The 23,744-nt window shown below is 42.3% G+C and overlaps 1 protein-coding gene across 10 annotated transcripts in view; it reads left to right on the top strand.

Moving 5' to 3' along the window:
• Positions 1 to 23,744, top strand: part of LOC136840249 (DDB1- and CUL4-associated factor 8-like) — a 444,913-nt gene that overhangs the window by 214,381 nt on the left and 206,788 nt on the right. For all 10 annotated transcript variants that reach the window (XR_010853567.1, XM_067106872.1, XM_067106869.1 and 7 more), the window contains one exon: positions 18,888 to 19,018. Coding sequence is in view for 9 of the 10 variants with exons in the window: in XM_067106872.1 (XP_066962973.1) it covers positions 18,888 to 19,018 (131 nt within the window). In the remaining variant the exon portion in view is untranslated. The remainder of the gene's footprint in view (positions 1 to 18,887; positions 19,019 to 23,744) is intronic.

The raw sequence follows: 23,744 nt of genomic DNA, 5'->3' as shown, positions 1-23,744 counted from the left end.
TGGACCAATCCACTTGCTTGTCATCTTTCATCTTTCTTAAGCTTTCTTTGGTTATGCCTAGTGTCTTTTTACACAATCCATTGCTCCATGGAGATTCAGATGCTGTGGCCAATACTTTAATTTTCCATCTTTCTGCCATCCTCCTTACTTTTTCATTTTGAAATTCTCCCCCATTGTCTGATAATATTTTAGGAGGTACTCCAAATATAGCAAACCACCCGTCAAAAAGTGTTTATAATAGGTTCTGGTTTCTTGCCTTTTACCCAAAAAGCCTGACAATACCTCGGTGCCATATCTACCATTACCAAGAACTTTCTCTCTTCTGTCTCTCCCACATCCATTGCTACAGCTTCATTAAATGTTTTACTCCAAGAAAATCCCACTACTGGTTTAGCTGGGTTTCTTTTGTATCTTTTACATACCTCACAACTTGCAATTAAGTCTGTTAGTAACTTTCTTATTTCCTCTTTTACTTTCTCTCTCAAACCTTCACCCCCACTGTGCTTCTTCTGTTAGCTTCCATATTTTGTCTCCACTTCCATGGCCAAATTGTAGATGTAACTTCATCATTGCACCTTTAATTTCCCGTAGACTCTTTCCCTTCCATCCCTTCGGTAACAATTCTTCTTCTACCTTCCTCCTCAAAATTGGTATACTTAAGTGGCCCTGTTTGTCTTCTCTTAACTTTACCTTTATTTCCCCTAATACTTCTATGTTAACACAATTCTCTTTTAAATTTATAGTTAGACTCTTTCTTAGCATCATTCATTCTCCTCAACTCTTCCTGATTCAAACCCATGATAGTACATGCTAGTCACAATTCCCCACAAACTGTTGACTTACATCCTGTGTCTAAAATTGCATCAACCTCTTCCCAAGATTCTTCCTTTATTTTACTGACTTCTCCTATATAAACTTTTTCTTCTTGTCCAGTTTCTGATTTCTTCTTATTTTGAAAATTCTGGGTACAATCTTTAGCCCAATGCCATTCCAATTTGCATATTGTACAGAGTGTTACTTTCCCTTCTCTATTTGTGGGATTTCTTCCACCTGTACCTCAATTCACTTTTCCCCCAATATCTGGTTTTCCCTCCCTCTCCCAAAATTTGCATACCCTTCTGATCCCAACCATTCCCCCTCCTCTTTATTCCTTAATCCCTCAAATATTCTTTTCATTATCTATCACACTGTATTTTATTCCACTTTCCTTGACCACAAGCTGCTAACACCCTTTGTTTTTTATTTTCCATGAGATTTGCTTTTTCTAGTACATGAAAAACTTTTGTTTCCCCTTCAAGCATGCTTTACCTATCGCTGTACTACACTCTGACTCTGCCTTTTCATACCTAATTATAAAATCTCTCGTCTTTTCACTAGATTCTCTTTCTATTTTAAAATAGTTTTTCATTTTACTGTAATTTTCCATGAACGTATCTTTTAGATACACTTCATCTAGTTGGGATAGGATTATCTTTGAACCCTCTTTATCCATAAGTTCATCTCGATCTATTCCTTCTGTTACTTGTAAAGCTTGTCCTTTTAAGCTCATTCTTATCTCTATCCCCGGATATTTCACTTCTTCTCCACACACCACAAGCCAATCTTCGAGTTGTCCTCTCCATCCTTTATAATCGTCCTGTGTCCCGCTAAATCTCAAACAGTCTCTTCTCCATTTCATCTCCCAGAGTTTACCATCAGATCCATCCATTTTTAACTAACCACGCTCTGCTACCACTTGAAATTTTTTCTAGCCTAACCCGTCCAAAAATGCTACAGTTATGCAATCCATCCACCTGTTCACATTGTTCTTCTTTTATAATACAGTCCAGCTTACGACTACAAAAAACCACAAAACAGACTTACAACCCAAAATTAACAACATAACCATCAGAGAGCTCTCTGTACTGCACCACACTCTTTTCAATGCTCCTGCCTGCGTTTGTTTACATTTTTCTCCCTCTCGCCATTTGTCATCCTATGACATCACTTCCTATGACATTGCAAAACGAACAGATACTTTTAAACATAAAGAATGCTTTGCTGTAAAAACATCTTATAAAATTAAACATGCTTTTTATATATTTCATAACGCCCATACCATTTCACTAATGCAGAAAATAAAAATAAAATAATGATTAAACTTCCAAAACTAACATATAATTAGAGGTGACTCTTGGCTCTACTGCCACGCCACTACAGATCGAGAGGAGCTCCAACCAGAGGCAGTACCTACCTGCTGTAGCTCCCTCACCAGGTAAGGTTACATCAAGCTTTTCATGATGCCAGCTATTTTTTTTTTATTTCAAATTCATCTCTGAGTTTTTTGAGTAGTTTTCTCCGTGTATCCCATCACCTGTCAATGTGGGATTCAGCTATGTAGTTATTTGGTAAGTTGCATATATAAGAATGACATTTTTATAATAAAAGTTTTATATATACTTACCAAATAATTACATGATCAGAGCCCCCCCCTCCCCTCTCATTGACATAGGAAAAAAGTATTATATCTTAATTTAACCAGACCACTGAGCTGATTAACAGCTCTCCTAGGGCTGGCCCGAAGGATTAGATTTATTTTTACGTGGCTAAGAACCAATGGGTTACCTAGCAACAGGACCTACAGCTTATTGTGGAATCCGAACCACATTATAGCGAGAAATTAATTTCTATCACCAGAAACAAATTCCTCTTGTTCTTCACTGGCTGGTCGGAGATCATTGACATAGAACATAAACGAATTGAGCTCTTTGGCTGTGTTGTACCCATCCTTCCCTGAAAGTGGGTGGGTCAATATGCCTACACCCAAAACAAAAGAGTGCTACCGCGAATTTTGAATTTTGAGCTGCCGTGTAAATTAGAAACTAATAGCTATGTAAATATTTGGTAAATATATATAAAACTATTTTATTATAAAAACATTTTTATGATAAAAAATTATTTACAGATTTTCAAATATTGATATATTAATATTAATTTAAACAGCAAATTATCAATAAAATATATCCTTTAATGAAAGACAGCCAAATATCAGTAAATATTATTTCACTTACAGAATCCATTTTTACTAATGATATTGATCTACTATCATCTAATATGTTTTTAAAAATTGTGCCCTGACATTTGTACTGTTTTTACCAATGTAAACATACTATCAGTTCACCTTTCTCTCTCTCTCTCTCTCTCTCTGCATGATGACACACTGTTGGCTGAAAGGGTTTGAAGTAGCCAATCACACAGCAGGGTACTAACTTTTCTTGATGCTGATTGGCTGGAAGGGTTGTAAGTAGCCAACCACACAGCTTGCAGCTCGGATGCTTTGTGTACTACTGTCTAGTGTGTGAGTTATATTTTCTCTCTCTCTCTCTCTCTCTCTCTTTACATATCCTTTAACCCTTTTGTGAGCTGGAGTCATCAATTTATGATTGTTTATAGCTTTAGGGCTGTGTCTGGGTATCTTCCTCTGAGGATATTAATTGCCCGCCAAGTAATTTGAATGGCATTGGCACGATTTTTTTCTTGTATGACACCAGTAGAGTATTTGTGACAAATTGGCAACTTGGTTAGCTCTTAGTCATCTCGGGAGGTGGTAGATCAGTCCTCCATAGGAAGTGATAATAGAAGGGTGTACTTCTACACCATTCTCTGACCAACCCAGCACCTCTTTGGTGGGGGGGGGGGGCGCGTTCGCGGGAGTCCGACGGTGGTAGTGTTCTTAGTAAAATAACAGTGAAAAATAAGTCCCTGACATCTGTAGAAATAAATGAAACTCTAAATAGAGGAATTTGATGACACTGATAGTTATGACAGTGAAAGTGACTAAGAAAATGGCATCCTCGAAGAACTAAATGACCGTACGTATTTATAAGAAAGTGATTCTGATAATGATAGTGATGAAGATGAACGAGAAATTATTGGTGAAGAAGAAAGAATTCTTCGGGGTAGAGGGTCTTTTCGCTGATGACAGCGGGAGAGAGTAGGGTCTTCCTCCTTCCACTCTTCATCTGGTGGACGTGGTGGTGTTCATACTGGCCAGATGGTTTCCTTTGGCAAACAACACTACCAGACTGGAGAAATTATTTACAAGGGGGATGTTATTGTGGACTAAGTGAAAAACATGGGACTCATAGACAAATCTGGCATGGAAATAGGCTTCGTAGCATGCACCCAATTCCACATTATAGATGAGTTTATGTTGAATGCTTATAATGTATATAGTAAGGTTGAAACAAATAAGTCTGTTTATCTGTCACATCTCCTTGAGTATGTGTAAGCAGTTGTTCTCCAAGCATGGAGAATTTCAAAGTATTGCCAAGAGAAGAAGAGTAGAGCCAACGGAAATGCTTCGTCTGGCACCCAGACAGTGATGCCAAACCCACTTCTTGGATCACATTCTAGGAACAAAATGCAGACAAGTCTGGCAAAGGAACTGCCATGTATGCTCGTACACGAAGGAAATAGAAGAAAGAGGTGGAAGACAACCTGTCCTACATGTGGTGTGGCCTTATGCCAGCCATATTTCAAAGTATACCACTGCCAAAGTGTATTTTAAACGAGAGAGCGAGAGAGAGAGAGAAACAATGATGGATAGATTTTCATACTTTTTTATTTCGAGTAAACTTTTTTTTATAAACAGTTTTTTACATACGGGTATATTTCACTTGGTTTCAGAGAGATAGGGAATTTGATTTTGCAGTGTACGTGGGATAGCTTCCATACACATTTTGTATCTCATGTATGGTACTGTAATTGGTAGCAACTGATAAGAAGGTTGCTGTATAAAAATACATTAATGGTCTTAAAACCACGGTAGGCTGTTGGCAAACACAAGTAGGCTCCTTGCATGCCAAATTGTGTGTCATTGACAAGAGAGAGAGAGAAAAAGAAGGGGGTGCATTTTTCTTTCTGTGTATTTATGCAGTATATTTTGTTACAGACATGGGGAAAAAAGGTAGATAAGTTTAAAGTGTGATGGCTGTTGCTTATAAGCATTTTGAGTGTTTACAGTTAAGTGGTATTTACAAGGTTAGGTGTGGAAGGGTACGGGGTTGCCCTGGTACACCCCCAGATTTTCTTACTCGCCCTTACCCGGATTTGGCCATTATCCAACGGGTCCATGGCTCTAATAATCCAAATAATTGAAGGATTACTATTAAAATTAGTTTTTTGCAAACGTTAATTTTACAATGAAAATGTTTCATTTTAATAATGGGTTCTAATTATAATCTTAATGCTCTCAAAATGTATTTGCAGTTTTACAAATTGTTTAAATTTTAATCATAAGGAAGGGGGATTTAGGTATATTTTCACCTTTAGATTTATTGATGATCTTTGATCATCATACAAGGGCTGTCTTGTTTAATTTCCTGTCTGTAAAGCCTATAATTCATGAGGTTTCTAAACAGTGATATGAATATCAATAAGATTCCAAATATTAATAAATGACAAAAAGAATGAAATGGATTTTGATATACAGTACTAGGCTTTCCAGCATTTTTATCCAGTGTACCAAGTAATGTGACCTTTGGGGTCATCTGTTCACAATGCAGTATTATAATTTGCTAATGTTTGTATGGAAGGTATTGACTTTATACTGTAGTGAACTGCAGCCTTAGGTCAATAAATGACTAATGGATTTCCTCCAGTAGGATCTCCAAATTTAATAATAAATTTAGTTAGGGGAAGGCACTTACAATCAGCATAGTTAGCTTTGAACAGTAAGTAAGATATTTCCTTAATTATGGCTGATGTATTTTACATTTTTTATATTACTGCTAGTATTATTTAATAATGGCTCTGACCTTTACCAGTATCCACAGGAAATTGGATATGATAAAGTTCAAGTAATATGTTGTTGCTAAAAGAAAGTTTGCATATTTTTACATTGCATTAATGTATTTAGGTTTTGTTTCTCAATTTTTCTCCTCCAGTTTTTTTGTGCATTGTTGATTATTTTATTTGTAATTTTATATTATTTACATAAATTACTTTTAATATTTGCTTGTTCATTAGTTACTATGGTACATATATAATGCAAGGGATAATGAGACTGGACACACGAGTTGAGTCATTCAAGTTTTTTTTCGTACAAGGGGGAATGATAAAGGGATTTTGACAAAGGAAAAATCTATTTCTGGGGGAAGACCTGTGTCACCCGGTGAATTACCATCTAGCACATATTTCTAGGTAAATTTATTGCTAAACCTACCAGAGAAAAGCTAAATGCAATGCTGGGGTTACTACCCCCAGTGCGAGCTCCATAAAATGGAGTCGTATTTAGGAAAGGGTGAGTGTTGTCACTACCACAGGCCTCTGCCCTGTAGAGATATCCAATCTCAAAATCCCCAAAAGCGATGTGCCCTTACAAAGCCCGCACCAGCTCCCCAAACACCAACAACTCAGCCGCCATATTGGCATTCCAGGTTAGCACCCTTCAAAGCTTGGTATTTTACCCAGGGGAACAGGAGGAATAAGCGGTGGTCCGGGTGACACAGGTCTTCCCCAGAAATAGATTTTTCCTTTGTCAAAATCCCTTTTCTGGGCTTTGACCTGTGTCACCTGGTGAAATCATAGCAGAGAATTAAACATACCAGCTTGGTGAAGCTCTTGAAAACTACTGTGATGGAGAGAAATAAAACTATGATTAAAACTGAGTTTTAATTACCCAAGCAGAAAAAATCTCTATTAAAAAACATGAGAACAACAAGTCAGGGGAACCATACCCCAAAGCAAACATGTTTATACAGTAATTTAGAACATGATTATAAATAACGTAATCACTAACAAAAAGGGACAACAGACAATATGTAACATGGTCAGGAGTCAGGCTGTAAAGCATGCCTGACCCAAGGAAGACGGTAAGGGGAGTAAACGAGGCAGGTAGGCAAGAGGGAGAGTGACAGAATAGTTAGGAATGCGAAGTGTGATCACCAGAGGAAGGGACAATGCTTCCTGCCGCCACAGTGGAAAATTTTAGGGCCTCTAGAGATTTGAGGTAGTGGTGTTTGAACACTGAAGGTGATTTCAACCCGTAAATTTTTTGAGATCGTCAAAATTCATATAATGGGAAATAATTAGTGGAGGTGGCCACCGCCTGATATCATGAACCTTGGAATTGAATCTGGGTTAGCTTGTTTAATAAAGTACAAGATTTGTTGTCTGATGGCCTTCAAAGAAATAGTTCCTCCACCTTCCCTAACAAAAAGAGGGCCTGATGTTGTATTAGAGGTTCTGTCTAAATAAGCCTTTAAAGCAGTGACTGGACATAATGACAGGTCTTGTGGAAGGGGATAACCTTCCAAGGAGACCACCTATCTTGTGGATCTTCATTCTTAGCAAGAAACCTGAGATCCGGGGCTAACAGAACTTCTCTGACGGGAGAAATCGACATGGTTCGGTTCTCTAGAGAGAGCGGACAGCTCAGAAATTCTAGCACCTGAGGCTAAGCTGATTAAGAATAAGGTCTTCCTTAACAGACTTAAGAATGAACATTTCTGATTATCAGTATCTGATGCTAATTTAAGAACGTCATTTAAGAACCAGGAAACCGTGTGTGGGCGGGTTGCTGGTCTCAAACGAGCGCATGCTCTAGGAATTGATGAAAAATATGAGTCTGTTAAGTTAATATTAAAGCCATGTAAAAATATCTTTTTTAAAGCTGATTTGGCTGTAGTAATAGTACTAGAGGCTAGACCTTTTTCAAATAATGACCTGAAGAACGAAATTGCAAGGTTTGTGGTCATTTCTTTAGCTTCAGATTCTTTCAGGAATAATGCTAATTTCTTGACTGCTGAGTCATATTGTCTGAGGGTAGAGTCCCTTTTGTCTGATTCTAAGAACAGTGTATTAACAGGGTCAATGTTAGCATCTTTCTGAGCTGCGAATTTCATGAAATCCACAAAGCTAGGGCATTTTGAATTCTTGAGGAAGCTGACACAGTCAGAGTTTGTACTATTTGTGTCAATTTTGGTCTGGGGATTTGTATGCACCGGAGTTTCAGCTCCAGAAGAAGAGGAAACCAGTTGCTCTTCGGCCAGTTGGGTGCTACCAGGTCCACATGACCTTTGAATGTCCTGAGCTTGTGTAAAACTTTCATCAACAAGTTCACTGGAGGAAACAGGTAGATCCTTTGCCACATGTTCCAATCTATTGACATCGCATCTGTGGAGTGAGCCAGAGGGTCCAGGTTGGGGGCCACATAACATGGAAGTTTGTGGTTGCTTTCTGTGGCAAACAGATCTACCTGGAGACCTGGGACCTGACTGCAAATCCACTCGAATGATGTTTTGTCTAGGTACCATTCCGACTCCAGCGGAGTTGTTCTGGACAGAGAATCTGCAATGACATTCCGGACTCCTGCCAGATGGGTAGCTGACAAATGCCACCGGTGCTTGTTTGCTAGGGAGAATATTGCTATCATTACTTGGTTGATCCGGCTCGACTTGGAGCCTCCTCTGTTTATGCAATGCACCACTGCGCTGTCCAAAACCAACCTTTTATGGATTAGTCTGGTTGGACGCAGTTTCTTTAGGGTTGGAAAGACTGCCATTGCTTCGAGAATGTTGATATGGAACTGACGGAACATAGTGGACCACGTTCCCTGCACTTTTTTGTGTTGAGAATATCCTCCCCACCCGCTCAGAGAAGCATCCGTGTGAATTACCAATGCGGAGGGGGAAACTGGAGGCGGTACTGATTTTGACAAGCACTTGACTGTTGTCCAGGGCCGAGTCTCTTTCTCAACACTGGCGGAATTAGGGACACCTTGTCTCTGAATCTGTTATTGGCACGTCTCCGCCACACTCTGTTTATGTCTTTCAGTTTGGCTTTCAGGAGCAGATCCGTTACCGAAGCAAACTGAAGGGAACCTAAAACCCTTTCTTGGGTACGTCGCGAAGCTTTCCTGTTCTTGAGGAATTGCCTGGTTGCTTTGGCTGTATCTCTCCGTTTGACTGGCGGAAGAGACAGTTTGTGTGAGTCTAGGTCCCAATGGATTCCCAACCACTGAAAGCGGATCTCCGGAACTGGGCGGGATTTTTCCCTGTTTATTTGGAAGCCCAGAGATTCCAGAAAACCAATTACAATGGCTGTTGCTTTCCGACATTCGCTGGTGTTGGATGCCCAGATTATCCAATCGTCCAGGTATGCGGTCAGCATGATCCCCTGTGACCGTAGTTGTTGGACTACTGTATCTGCTAGTTTGGTGAAAATTCTGGGGCTATGTTGAGCCAAATGGCATGACCCTGAACGAGTAAGCTTACTTTCCTAGTCTGAACCCCAGATAAGGAGAGAACCTTCCATAACCGGGACGTGATAATAGGGCGTCTGAAAGATCTATAGAGGTGGTTATGGCTCCACGGGAAGTAGGGTCGAACCTGCGAGATTGTAAGCATGCGAAATTTGTCGCATTGAATGTATAAATTGAGACGAGACAAGTCTAGGATTACTCTTTGCTGACTGGAGCCTTTCTTTGGAAGCTGAACAGTCTGCCCTGAAACTTCAGGTGCCTCGCTTTCTTTATAGCTCTCTTTGGAGCAGGTCCTTCACAAAGTCCTGGAGGGCTTTGGACGGTGACTGATGGAATCTGACTAGCGGAGGAGGGCCTCTGCTCCAGCTCCATCCCAGACCCTTGGAGACATGCTGTGGGCCCAAGGACTGAAGGTCCATTGGTCCCGAAAAGGATACAACCTCCCGCCTACCTGAGGAGCCTCACTGGGCGGGATGATCTCCTCCTCTGCTACCTCGGCCTCCCTCCCTCGAGATGGAACGGACGCCGATTTGCCTCTCAAAGAGCCTCTGGCTCTACTTCCCCTGGCATTTCGGTTGAATGCCCGAAATGCTTATGGCTTTCAAATGAAACATTGAAAGCCGGAGATGTCACATAAGTAGGGAAGCTTTGGCGTGTGTTGGGCTGGCTGTACCAGCACATACTGTTGCTGAGGCTGTGTTTTAGAGGTTGAAGGCTGGCCGGCTGGAGGGACCGGAACAGCCTGCAGCACAGTCTGAGTATGTGGTCTCTTAAACTTCTTGAATCTCTTCCCGGGTCTGGGATGAGGTCGGACTCCGTTGGCTTCCGCTTGTAGGGGAGACCCCAGCGAGAGCGGAGGCTTTGGTTTGCCTGGTTGCCTCTGCCAGGACTGTATTTACGTCTTCCTGGGGGAAGAGATTAGCCCCAAACAGAGCTCTTCATGAGCCTATTGGGCTCGTGCCTTATAGTGGCTGTCGCAAAAGATGTGTTTTTTCGGCAGTTCATCCGAGCCACTATGAAGTCGTACAGGTCCTGTTGGAATCCCGCCAGTAGGGATTTGGTAAGGACCTGGAAGAGGGCTTCTTCATTGTAGACAACCGAAGTTGCCGCCGCCAAAGTCAGGGAATGCAGGGACTGACTCAACCTGCTCTTGGCTTCCGATTCGGCCTTCAGAAGAGATTCCGGGAGTTTGGGAAGCCGCTCACTGAAGAGGGAAGAAACGCAGTCAGGGTCGAGCCTACCCACCGTAAAAGTGGCCGGAGCTCCCTTCCAAAATTCAGAATCTCCGGGGAAGACGAGAGAGGTGGGATCTGTCTCCCGGAGTCGTGGAAGGGGCTTGCCCTCAATGCCTGCCTGACTGGTAATCAGAGCTACCTTAGTCGTGCAGGGAGTGGGGATAGCATCCCTCACCGAGAACATCGTAAACGTCCCTTTGACAGGGGTGAGTTTCGTGTTCTCAGCCTCCCACTCTGTGAGCGTGCGCAACAGGGTGGATTGTGCCTGGTCCCTCGGAAAGATGACAGTCTCCTTCGGGACCTTATCCGACCTTATCCAGGCTTCCTTGGTAAGCCTGGCATAGCCTGGGTAGGGAGGCACTAGGTCAGGTGGGAAGAACTCCAGCTCCTCCAACCTGCGAGTACCCAGTCCTTCAATGGTGAGGGTATCTTCATGCTGAGGAGCATGAAGAGCCAGGCGCCAAGGGTTTCCCTTATCAAAGGGAGGAAGACCGGAGTGTCCGGAACAGAGTAAGACTGAGCCGCTGCTCCAGGCGCATAAACCCAGAGAGCAAGCTCTGCTGGTCTGTACCTTCTCTGCTAGGGATTTCACAGAATCGTCAGAAGACTTCAGGCCCGAAGCCAACTGGGAGGAGAGAGTGCTAATCCTGGCCTCCATCCTTTTATCGAACTTCTTCATAAGAAGTTCCGCAATGACGCCTCCGGGTCAAAGTCAGGACAAGGGGGACTCGCCTTACTTGCCCTAGATCTTGATCCCTTTCCAGGGGAAGCCACACTCGTAGACGGCACAGGGCTAGGGCCCGTGGCGACTTCGGAGGGAGCTCGGGTGAGACCTCTGGGGTTTGAAGGACTTTGATAAGGTCTTGGTTTTCACAGACTTTACCTTGGGGACAGTAGACCTTGACCTGTCCTCAAGGTAAGAGGATTTCTCGAATCCTCTAAAGGAAGAAATAGAAGAGGAAGGAGAGCTGAAAAGAGGATCAGAAACATCTGCCTCACTTACCCCCTACCTTACCTGCAACCTGGTGGTCCGGGTCCCACTTCCTCGTCGGCTCGAGGTTGATGTTGATCGCCAACCTCCTCCGCTACCTCTCCGCAGATGGCTTCTTCTTCATGGGAGGCTCCGTCATCTCACGGATCCCAGCGATCAAGGGGCTAATAAGGCACGCCGAGTAGGGTCGCGGAGATGAGTCTTAATTTAAAACATGACTAACAGGGCATGCAAATGGTCTGGTCAGACCCGCTCGAGTTAATTCCGGTATTAGGGGAATGATATACAAGATACAACGGAGTGAAAATGTTAAGGGTCGGAGTAATTCGGTGCTACTTTAGAGAAACCTTAACCTATGATCATCGTCATAAACAAAATAACGGATTGTGAGCAAATACTTCCGGACACAGTCCGTAGAGAGAATAAGTAAATACAATAGTGCGGAATGGTTAACAACAAAGTACTTGCCATACAACAATGTTTATGAAAAATTGATTATAAAACTCCGCTTTGATGCGGGGAATCGAGTTACACCATACTTATGGTGGCGGCGGAGGAGGCGGGGTAGCGCCGTCCAACCACACATACCCACCGGAGTGGTTACATTAAAGAGGGGGTAACGGAGACCGACAAACTCGGCAGAGGTAGGATCTGGCCAAAGTCAAGACAGATTCCCAGGGTATATGGACGATGTTCCAGTTGTATTGAACAGGGAAAAAACAAGGACAATAACAGTTAGCAGAAGAGCAGACACCGAGACGGAGGCCAGTTAGGTGGATAACTCTAACTGGATACCGAACTAACTCTCCACGGGGTGTCGGTCTTAAGAGAACGACAACCCTGGGCAGGGAGAAACTCGGTCATGCGTCTGATGCTAGGGAAAGGGTAGGGAATAGTCAAGTGGAGGGAACCTACGGCAGCAGCCAGGTGGGTGGGGGACACCCCCTGGACGCCGATAGCAACCCCCCCCCACGTGGTGTCGATCATGGGAGAACGACTACCAAACGCGGGGAGAATACTAGGTTACACTCCAAATGCTAAGGAATTGCAAAGTGGTGGTAATCAATTAGCGGTGGCTAGGAGTGGGAAGCATCCCTAGACACCAAAGAACTCCCCATAGGATGCCGGTCAAAAGAGATCAGCGTCCCTTGCTGGGAGAACTAGGGAAAACCACCCAATGCAAAGGAAGGGGCAAGGGATTTGTTAGGCTAGCGATATGAAAAAGGCTCAGAGCAACCTCTACCCCAGGCTCGCTTCTCAATGACAATTTTTACACGGGTAGGAAGACAAGCCGAGGGATGGAAGGGGAGGTGGGAAGATGGGGGAGGAGAGAGGGAGACACACGATGCCAGGTTGCCTGCCCGACACCGACGGCTCGGACAGGAGTAGGCTACTAATGAGAAGACCCTCGCTATTCTAGCCTAACCTTCACGAAGATCCGAGTCCGAGCTGGTAGGCCAAAATAGGTAGAGGTGGGAAAATCACAGGCCTAATAACCCATCCGAACCAGACGATACCCTCAGGAGGGCTCAGAACGTGGGACTCTCCTACCCACCCATGTCTCCCTCCAAGCCTCAAAACGACCTGGTGGGAAGTAGGGAGCAAAGAGCCGTAAGGAGCCTAACTTCCCAGGCTAACCTTCCAGCCGATCAGCGGCCAGGAGGACTAGCCTAGAGACCCAACACAGGAACTATCTGACTAAAGTAACACTAAAGTTAACCAAACAATGTAAAAATATAAAGTAAATGATATATATATCCGTACAGAACATAAGTAATAAAAGGACTCGTGTAGAAGGGTGGACCAAACCACTCGCGACATATGGGACGCGGATGGTAAATAATGGCCGACCCTTACATTCAAGCGTAACAATATTAATCCAAAAATATAAATGTCATCCGTTAACATAAAAATTAGCAAATATAATTAGCATAACAGCACCATCTCAGAGAATATACCCGTGTGCTGGAGGAGGAATGGGTCCAAGGAGAACATGGAATTATGATCACAAAGGCGTGAGGGGGAAACCTCATAGCCTACGATAAGCGAGGACCCGCGCCTCCCCAGGGAAGGGGTAATTCGGAATAAAATTACTCCGACAAGGAGTGAATATGAAAATATGTAAAAAACACATAGATAAAACATATTATCATACAGCAAAGGGACAGAATCACACTATTAAACCAAACGAAGACTGAAGGTCACGTGTGGTCAGAGAGAGAGGTGGCCGAGACCGGCATCATATTCAACCCCGTAATTATCGAATTAGAGGTTAAATAAAAGGTCTCAAAACGCCAAAAAACTCAAAGGGAGATGGTACTCAACTTAGATGAAGTAAAATCCTGAACGGAAGACATGCCAGCGTACAGAAAAAAGCAAAAGAAGCACACTGTTGAAATGTACAACAAGGCGCTGGCTCGTGCTAAAATGGAATGAAAATATGGCAGCTGAGTTGTTGGTGTTCGTGGAGCTGGTGTGGGCTTTGTAACGGCACATCGCTTTTGGGGATTTTGAGATTGGATATCTCTACAGGGCAGAGGCCTTTGGTAGTGACAACGCTCACCCTTTCCCATATACGACTCCATTTTATGGAGCTCGCACTGGGGTTAGTAACCCCAGCATTGCATTTAGCTTTTCTCTGGTATGTTTAGCAATAAATTTACCTAGAAATATGTGCTAGATGGTAATTTCACCGGGTGACACAGGTCAAAGCCCAGAAATTATGCTTTCAATTAAGCTTAAGGAGCACAACTGCTCTGACAAGATAGTCATGTTCACATATTATATCTCTGGGTTTTTGAAGGTGCTGGAAAAGGATGGCTTGACAAATAGCAGGTTGATCTGACAATTTTGAAATAACTTTGTATATAGAGAATGTTTTTTTGTACTTTACAAAGAGTTCCTACTTTGCAGATGGGCTGAATTGTCTGGTGTCATAATGGCAGGAGCTGTGAAGTACAGGTGGCATTTGAAGTTTCTTGTAGCAAGAACTGTGTAATAATAATAATAATAATAATAATAAATCGTCATTACCATTTTGTCTATTAGGAGCTGGTCTTTGTGCCCCTACACTTCCTTCTGCTGCCTTTCTATTGGTGGGGGATGGTGTTTGTATCCTCTAGGTAGTTTTATAGCCTTTCACAGATGATACCTGTTAGTAACTTCCACATTATTGGTAGGTAGGTGATAGGCCTGAAGTCACTTGCAATATTTCCCTTGTTCTTGACTTTCTGTACTAAGGATGTTCTCCCTGTGGTCATCCAATTGGGTGCATGGTGGTTTGTGATACAATGCTGGAGTTATTCTGATATTCATGGGTGTAGGGCCTTGTTTTTTGAGCCAGCATCCATGGACTTCATTGGGGCCTTGGGCTTTCCAGTTGGGCATTTTCTTTAGTTGGTGTCTGACTGTCTGTCATAATCTCGGTGAATCTTTGTTTTATTGTCCCCATTTCTTCTACCTTGATTTCCTGGAGCCGTGTTGCATGTTTGTTGTGTGATACCAGATTGCTCCATATGTTTTCCCAGTCTCTTACTTGGTTCGGCTTCAGGAATTTCCTGGTGGTTGTCTTCCCCTCTTAGTTGGCTGCATAGTCTTTTCTGGTTGGTACTGAAGAGTTTGTTCTGTTGGTATCCTTTATTCCTGTTCATGTACCGTTGGATCTTATGTGCTTTGGCTTTAAGCCTCTGTTTTATATCTTGTGTTGTGTTGTTTAGTCCCTTCTCCTGTACTATGTATTTCTCATTCAGTTCCTCTCTTGTTTTCTTGCTTCTTAGCCTCTTTTCTGCCTTCTCTTTAAGTTTACTCAAGTCAGATCTCACTGCCATGATTTGATTTTCCAGGCCACTTTTTCAAGACGGTTGCTGTTTTGGTTTCTGTTGGGTTGGTTGTTATGGTGGTGTTGGTGTTTGTATCCCCATGAGTTCTGCTACTAGTCTTGCTCCTGCATATGCCAGGATATTTGTTTCTGTGATACTGGTGGTGTGGATCAGTCTCGTTATTTCATTAACTTCACTTGTTTTTTCCCGTAGTTTCTTTGTGTTGTAGTATTTCATGGAGGGGATCTTTGTTCTTTCTGTATCTGGCTTCATCCACTGTCTGATCATTTCCACCCATTCTGACCTCGTGTGTTACATCTTCAGTGTTTCTTCGTGTGTTGTTGTTTGGTAGCTCATCATTCCTGTCGTTTTCTGTGTCATCGTCTCTTAGTTCGTCTTGTTATTCGTTGCTGGGTGTTATTTCTCTTTCCAGTTCCTCTTTTTCTGTTGTGGAGAGGCAGTTCTTTTTCTTTATGTTCCTTGGTCTGCCAGCCTCTGTTCTGTTTGAGGGGTGTTATTTCTCTCATTCCAGATGTTAACCAGTCTTCTTCGGTATCCTCTTTCTTTTGGATTGCTTCTGATGTAGCATCTCCATGTTTCCTTATTTTCTTCTCTTCGCCATTTCTTCTTCTGGTTTGTCTCTGTATCTCCAGTCTCTGGTTGCTGGTTACTGTCGTTGTGGTGGTCAGTTGCTGGATGACAACCTCCAAGTACCTAATAGACAAAATGGTAATGAAGAATAGTAAGAGAAGGAGAACCAACCTAAGCATGGCATGGATGGACTACAAGAAAGCCTTTGACATGATACCGCACACATGGCTAATAGAATGCCTGAAAATATATGGGGCAGAGGAAAACACCACCAGCTTCCTTAAAAACACAAAGCAAAACTGGAGTACAGTACTTACAAGCTCTGGGATAAGACCAGCAGAGGCTAATATCAGGAGAGGGATCTTTCAAGGCGACTCATTGTCCCCATTACTCTTCATAGTAGCCATGATTCCCATGACAAAAGTACTGCAGAAGATGGATGCTGGGTACCAACTCAAGAATGGAGGCAACAGAATTAACAATCTGATGTTCATGGATGACATCAAACAGTATGGTGAGAGCATCAAGGAAATAGATACTGTAATCCAGACTGTAAGGACTGTATCTGGGGACATCAGAATGGAGTTTAGAATAGAAAAATGCGCCTTGGTCAACATACAAAAAGGCAAAGTAACAAGGACTGAAGGGATAAAGCTACCAGACGGGAATAGCATCAAACGCATAGATGAGACAGGATACAAATACCTGGGAATAATAGAAGGAGAGGATATAAAACACCAAGAAATGAAGGACACGATCAGGAAAGAATATATGCAGAGACTTAAGGTGATACTCAAGTCAAAACTCAACATGGGGGAACATGACGAAAGCCATAAACACAAGGGCAGTACCAGTAATCAGATATAGTGCAGGAGTAGTGGAGTGAACAAAGGCTGAACTCCGCAGCATAGACCAGAAAACTAGAAAACACATGGCAATGCACAAGCACTACACCCAAGATCAAATACAGACAGACTACATAACACGAAAGGAAGGGGGGAGAGGGCTACTAAGCATAGAGGACTGCATCAACATCGAGAGCAGAGCATTGGGGCAATATCTGAAAACCAGTGAAGATGAGTGGCTAAGGAGTGCATGGGAAGAAGGACCAATAAAAGTAGATGAAGACCCAGAAATATACAGAGACAGGAGAATGAAAAACAGAACAGAAGAATGGCACAACAAACCAATGCACAGATAGTTCATGAGACAGACAAAAGAACTGGCCAGCAATGAAACATGGCAATGGCTACAGAGGGGAGAACTTAAGAAGGAAACAAAAGGAATGCTAACAGTGGCACAAGATTAGGCCCTAAGAACCAGATATGTCCAAAGAACAGTAGATGAAAATAACATCTTACCCATATGCAGGAAGTAAAATACTGTATGAAAGACGAGACCAGAAACCACATAGTGAGCGAATGTCCGGCGCTTGCACAGAACCAGTACAAAAAGAGGCGTGATTCAGTAGCAAAAGCCCTCCATTGGAACCCGTGCAAGAAACACCAGCTAGCCTGCAGTAATAAGTGGTACAAATGCCAACCTGAGGGAGTGATAGAAAACGATCAAGCAAAGATCCTCTGGGACTATGGTATCAGAATATTTGGGGTGATACATGCCAGTAGACCAGACGTGATGTTGATTGACAGAATCAAGAAGAAAGCATCACTCATTGATGTCGCAATACCATGGGACACCAGAGTAGATGAGAAAGAATGGGAAAAAGCTGATAAGTATCAAGACCTGAAAATAGAAATAAGAAGGAGATATGCCAGTGAAAATTGTACCTATAATAATAGGAACACTAGGCATGATCCCAAGATCCCTGAAAAGGAATCTGGAAAAACTAGATGCCGAAGTAGCTACAGGACTCATGCAGATGAATGTGCTACAAGAAACAGCACACACAATGAGAAAAATGATGGGCTCCTAAAGTGGCAGGATGCAACCCGGAATCCCACATATGAAAACCAACCAGTTGAATAGGATGACTGTAATAGACCAAAAAAAAAGATATAACTAAATAATAATAATAATATCCAGACTAGAACCCAAAACTGATACCTGAATCTCCTAGTCTTCACTATTATAGACTAGCTAAGTTAGAGTTCTATATGTCTATCAAAGAGATTTAAATTTTTCATTTCTTCAATATTTCAAGGTTATCATCCTATTTCTAAAAATTCAGTCTCCTGGCTAACAAGGGCATAAGAGACTTGAGGTAATGATCTTGTTTCCACTCAAGTCAGCATTCACACAGTTGGAAAATTGTTGTTGATCATTGGGATGTCTGTTTGTCATCTTTATTGCTAACCTGGACTTTACCCTCTAATTTATGGTCCTTTTTATTTCACCTTCATCCATGTTTCTTACCAACCTTGACCTTCCCAGCAGAAGCGCCTGGCATTATCACCCAGATTTCACACAGTCATTCATTCTTACCAGCCTGACCTTTCACAGTATTCACCTTCAGTGAATTGTTTTGAGAATTTCCCCTCTGTGATTTACTACTTATAGTACCAAAGGGTCCTTGCAGTGTTAACTCCAATTTTAAGTTTTCATTAAAATGCAGATGCTCCAGTAGAGCCATAAGGGTGACCTCTTGTCAAAGTGCTTTTTAATGACAATAATAATAATGATAATATGGTGAGTTGCTGGCCCTCCCTATTCCCTTGATTTATGTCAAGTGGCTGATAATTTAAGGATTTGAACTGTGGTTGGCAATCCTGAACAAAGTTTAATGGATAAGTGAATATATCTGCAGTGTGTGACCTTGCAGCTGATTAAAAGTATGAACTTTGGTAGCGAGGGGCTGCCTTATTTGCTTGCTTACCTAAGCCTAATCTGTAATAGAAATTATTTATCATTGTATCTTTATTGTAAAGCTGTTGTAAGGCAGTAATTTATACACAGTATAAGAAAATATTTTTTGAAGATTTCAATAATTGTAGGCTGATTTGTGTTTTATCAAATAGAATACAGTAATTTCCTTTTTTTTTTTTTTACAGTCAAAGGAGTGAATTTCTTTGGTCCTGGCAGTCAATATGTTGTATCTGGTTCAGATTGTGGCAACATTTTCATTTGGCATCGAGAGACAGAGGCTATTGTTCAGTGCATGCCAGGAGATGAGAATGGGGTGGTAAGCTCTTACTGTACATTATTATAACTTTTCTTAAGGTAGGCACCATTATGGTGTTTCATAATGTTGACATTATGCTGTATAGTTTTAAGAGTTATGTATAGGAAATTTTTTGCACAAAGTTCTGTCAAACAGTTATCAGTGTTACTTTATTCCCTACTGCCCAGTCATCATCATAATATTAGTCACTTAAGGAAATGAATACAGTATTTTTAGAAAATATAGGTTCCTTTACTGTCCAGTTCTTTTGACCTTGAGGTGAAAATTATTTAAGTAACTGGTGTTTCCTAAAACCCCTATTGTGGTAATCAAGGATTTGTGTTCCTGTCACCTTTGATCACTATTCACTTTTTTGATAATTTGAAAAATTGAATGTAGATTAAAAGAACAATCTTACATTTTTACCTACATTCTCAGAATCCAGCTCTTGTAACCAAGAGAGGTTCCAAGTACAGTATTATGAAGTTATAGATACAGCACGGAGATATGGCATTCTGAGGGTTCTTTAAGAATGTAACCCGAGGGGCAGTTTTCCCTGTTGTTATCAAGGCTTTAAAAAAAAAAGGCTTTTTTTCAGGTTCAGGTAGGAGCAGCAATGTCAGATGTATTCAACCAAGAAGGAGTGCCACAAAGAAGTGTTCTGGGTGTAACCTTGTTCACCCTAGCAATTAATTGGGTATCCAAAATAATTTCCCCAGATGTAGCATATACTGTTTTTGTTGACAGCCTTTCAATATCTTTTGTGGCAACAAGGATGGTAATAGCTGAACACCTCCTTCAGCTCTGCATTGATAATAAAGTGGGCTGAGATGAATGGTTTGAGGTTTTCAGCCAGCAACGTTTACCACACACTTTTGCTGTATATGAGGATTCCATCCTGATCCAGATCTATTCATACTTGGGCAGAGAGTGCCATGTGCTGCTGAAACAAGGTTTCTTGGGTTGATTCTTTTATAGCAAGCTGACTTGGATTCCACATCTGAAATATATTAAGACAAAATGTTTGAATGCAATGGATGTCCTGAGAGTTCTGCCCCACACTTTCTGGGGAAGCTGACTGAACCCAGATGTTGAGACTGTACAAAACCTTTGTCTTTTCAAAATTAACTTATGAGTGTGAAGTTTACACCTCAGTAAAGTCTAATAGCCTTAAATTGCTAAATTCAATTCCTCATGGAGGGGTAAGATTATCTACAGGAGCATTTCAAACATCTCCCATTGTGAGCATGTTTGTAGATGCTGGTGAGATTCCCCTGGATTTCATTACCAACATCTGCTGGTTTGGAGCTGGTACAGATTTCAGAAGTTCCCTAAGTCCTTAACCAGCATTTGTATCAGAAATGAAAGGCATTAGCAATATTATGAAAATTACCCTGAGCAACCTCAACCATTGATATAGAGCCGCTGTAACTTTGTTAGGAAGGCAGGCCTCCTCAACAAGTTTTAAATTGTATACATATTTAATGTGTGTGTACGTATGTATGGTAGATATATGAACAGATATTATATATATATATATATATATATATATATATATATATATATATATATATATATATATATATATATATATATATATATATATATATATATATATATATATATATATATATATATATATATATATATATATACATATATACATATATATATATATATATATATATATATATATATATATATATATATATACATATATATATATATATATACATATATATATATATATATATATATATATATATATATATATATATATATATATATATATATATATATATATATATATATATACACATATATATTTCTGAGTCCAGTCCCGTGTCAGCCGGTGAAATTCCATTACAGCACGAATTTCTAGGTATAACAATGCTAGATATACCAGAGAAAAAGAGCTTTCAGGAAAGCTGGGGTTACTACCCCAGTCGAGCGTCTTCTAGGAAGGCGTCGGTATAAAGAAGGGTGAGTGAAATACCACTACCACGGAAATATACTCGAAAGATCTCTCCTTATCAAAACCCCGGAAAAGAGCGGTGAGCCGTTACAGCTCCTACACTCAACACCCGCCAGGGGGCGACACCAGCGCCACCTACCATTCCATTTTTCTAGCACGTGACAAATTCGTTTCTTTTTGTGTGCTCGTCCTCTTATTTGGATTATTTTCACATCTCTGATGGCATCGAGCACCTTTTCCATCTCTAAGTTAAGTACCATCTTCTTGTGGGGTTTTGTTCTGTTTTATTGGCTGTTTGGTCTCGTATTTTTCATAAATATTGAGGTCTTATTATGGCGCCACAGCGTCCCCGCCAGCATATGTCGACCATGAGGCGACTCCTGTTCTTTCGGTTGGAGTTGTTTCCTCGTCGTTATAGATAGATTTTAACCCCTTGGTTCCTTCCTGGTGGTTCCTTGCGGTGGCTCCCCTCCCTTTTGGTTTACTGAATTACATTTCATCGACCTATCGGCCTTTATTGGGGGTGATGCCCGTCCAAGTATCCCCAGGTTGGGTTCCTTTTATTTTGGTCTCAAGTAGGCTATTATTTTATGCTTGAAGATGGTGCTCTCCTTTTATTTTTAGTATATTTATTTATTTTAATTGTTTTAAGTTTTGTTGTTTACCTCTGGTGTGTAGCGGCAGCTCAATCTGCCGCTCCCGAGGTAGGCTACGCTCCCTGTTGAACATATTTTGATTTTAATTGTTTATGTGTGATGGTATTTTGTGGTGTAGGCTTGTTTGCTTCCATCCCCTTGCCTGGGTGCGGAGATCAGGTTGAGGGAGTTTTGGTTGCTGTTTCCTCCGGTGTCGTTTTTCGGTGGGTAGAGTGAGCCCTCAGTTCTCTTCCTCCATTTGGGGAATCGAGTTCTTTGGATGTGTTTCCTCTAGGCTAGTCGCCTCCTTACCCCCCCCCTTCTCGATCCCGGTTGGCTCGGCACAAAAATTTCTCTCCCTGTTGCTTCCTCCTCCCTTTTGCACTCCTTCCTCTTTCCTAACCTATACTAGGTTAGGCCTATATTAGGCTTCGCCTAGGAAGAGTCGGGCTTCGGGTTGGCGTAGCTCCTGAGTAGGCTACCCTTCCAAGTTCATTTGGAGGGAAGGATGCAGTTGAGCCGGGTGACATGTTTCTCCCTGTCTCCTGTTCCCTTCCGGGTAGCCTACTTCTCTCCCTGCTCCACCCCCTCCCTACCCCCAGCCTTGCGACTCGTGCGGGTAACGCTAGATGGCGTTTTCTCGAGTTCAGGGACTCCTCCTATGGGTAGAGGATTCGCTCCCTCCCATACCGTCCCCTAGCTTCGCTGTGGTGGGGTTGGTGGTTTGTTTGCTTTCGAACGTGTTCGAATCACTATCCCATACCTCTCGTCTCCCCGCCGGGCTCGTAGATAGGGTGAAATGTAATTGCTCCGTCTTATGTTCTGAACATCGAGCACTTTACCCGTCTTGTTTCTCCGGCGGAGGTAAGGCGAGAAGTTTTTACATCATGTAAAGGAAGCGGACCCCTCGGTCTCGGAGTATTTACCATCACTTGTTATTATTATTATTATTGTTATTATTATTATTATTTTATTTTTGTTTTTAATTTTCATTAATTTTAGATAAATCTGTTTATCTACAGGAGTTCGCTCCTTTATTTATTTTATATCACGTGAGTCCGGTCCTACACCGGGGCTCCATGCGTTATTTTTCTGGCAGCCCTTATGGTTAGTTCCTGGTTTCTCGTTCCTTCATTCTGAGTCCTCCGGGTCTGAAAACCCTTACCTTCCACTCTGTGCATTTAGAGCTTATTGGCCCAGTTTATCATAGGAGTTCTTCTCCATGGAGTATTCGGTTGTAGTTGAGTTTCGGCCTTGCCGGCTTTAGATTGCTTAGGTGTGAGGTTCATGTACTTTTATTCTTACAGACTGTTCGCTGTGAGGAGGGTGTACCGCCTCCCTTCAACAACCCTACGGGCGCGTAGTATGCGGACCCACGCTGGTTGTGCGGTCCGACTGGACGACCTGGTTGTTTGGCACCCCGATGGTTGTGAGGTTTGCTTTGCTCTCTGCTCAACCATCCAGGATGAGTCGGTAAGTGACAGTCTTTTTCCCCGGTTCATGCTCCTCATATGTGTATATTGTTTAAGGTTTCGGTCTGGCTTTTTCGTTCTAACTAATTGCTGGTTTCCTTGCAGGCGGACGAAGCTTCCAAGAAGTCTGCCTTGGAATCCCTCCGGGCCTGGGTGGCTGGGTTTGGCAGGAATGTTCCGTCGGGGAAGCCCCTCGTCCTCGCCAGGTTGAGGGACTTGCTTTACCGAGCGACGGGTGGCGCCGCAGTGCCTGAAGATCTTGCCACCCCAATCATCCAGCAAATCCGGGATGCGACCCAGCCACCTCAAGTGGATATCCTATATGCCGAGGTCTCGGAGGATGTAGCCGCCTTGGATCTCAACCTGGAACCAATGAAATGGGCCGGACCAGGTGGTAAGTGGTGAGGTAAGTGAGGATGTTGGGGGCCCCCTCTGTTTGACTCCCTGCTTCATCAGTATCTTCTTTTTGCAGGTTTTGTGAAGTCTTCCTCCTTGGGTGATAGAGCTCCGTCTGCTATCCCCAAGTTGAAGTTGAAGACTTCATGGAAGGCGAAGGGCTACAAGTCCTCGACTTCCAGAAGGCATCGCCCTTCCCCGTCGAAGGCTAAGGTTTCAGGACCGGTAGCCTCCGGGAGCAAATCTAGTTCCTCCGGCAAAGGCGCGAG

The sequence above is a fragment of the Macrobrachium rosenbergii genome, chromosome 7 (genome assembly GCF_040412425.1).
Source record: "Macrobrachium rosenbergii isolate ZJJX-2024 chromosome 7, ASM4041242v1, whole genome shotgun sequence".
Taxonomy (NCBI): Eukaryota; Metazoa; Arthropoda; class Malacostraca; order Decapoda; family Palaemonidae; genus Macrobrachium; species Macrobrachium rosenbergii.
The sequence above is the reverse complement of the archived record's forward strand: the minus strand, read 5'-3'. Positions and strand labels throughout refer to the sequence as shown.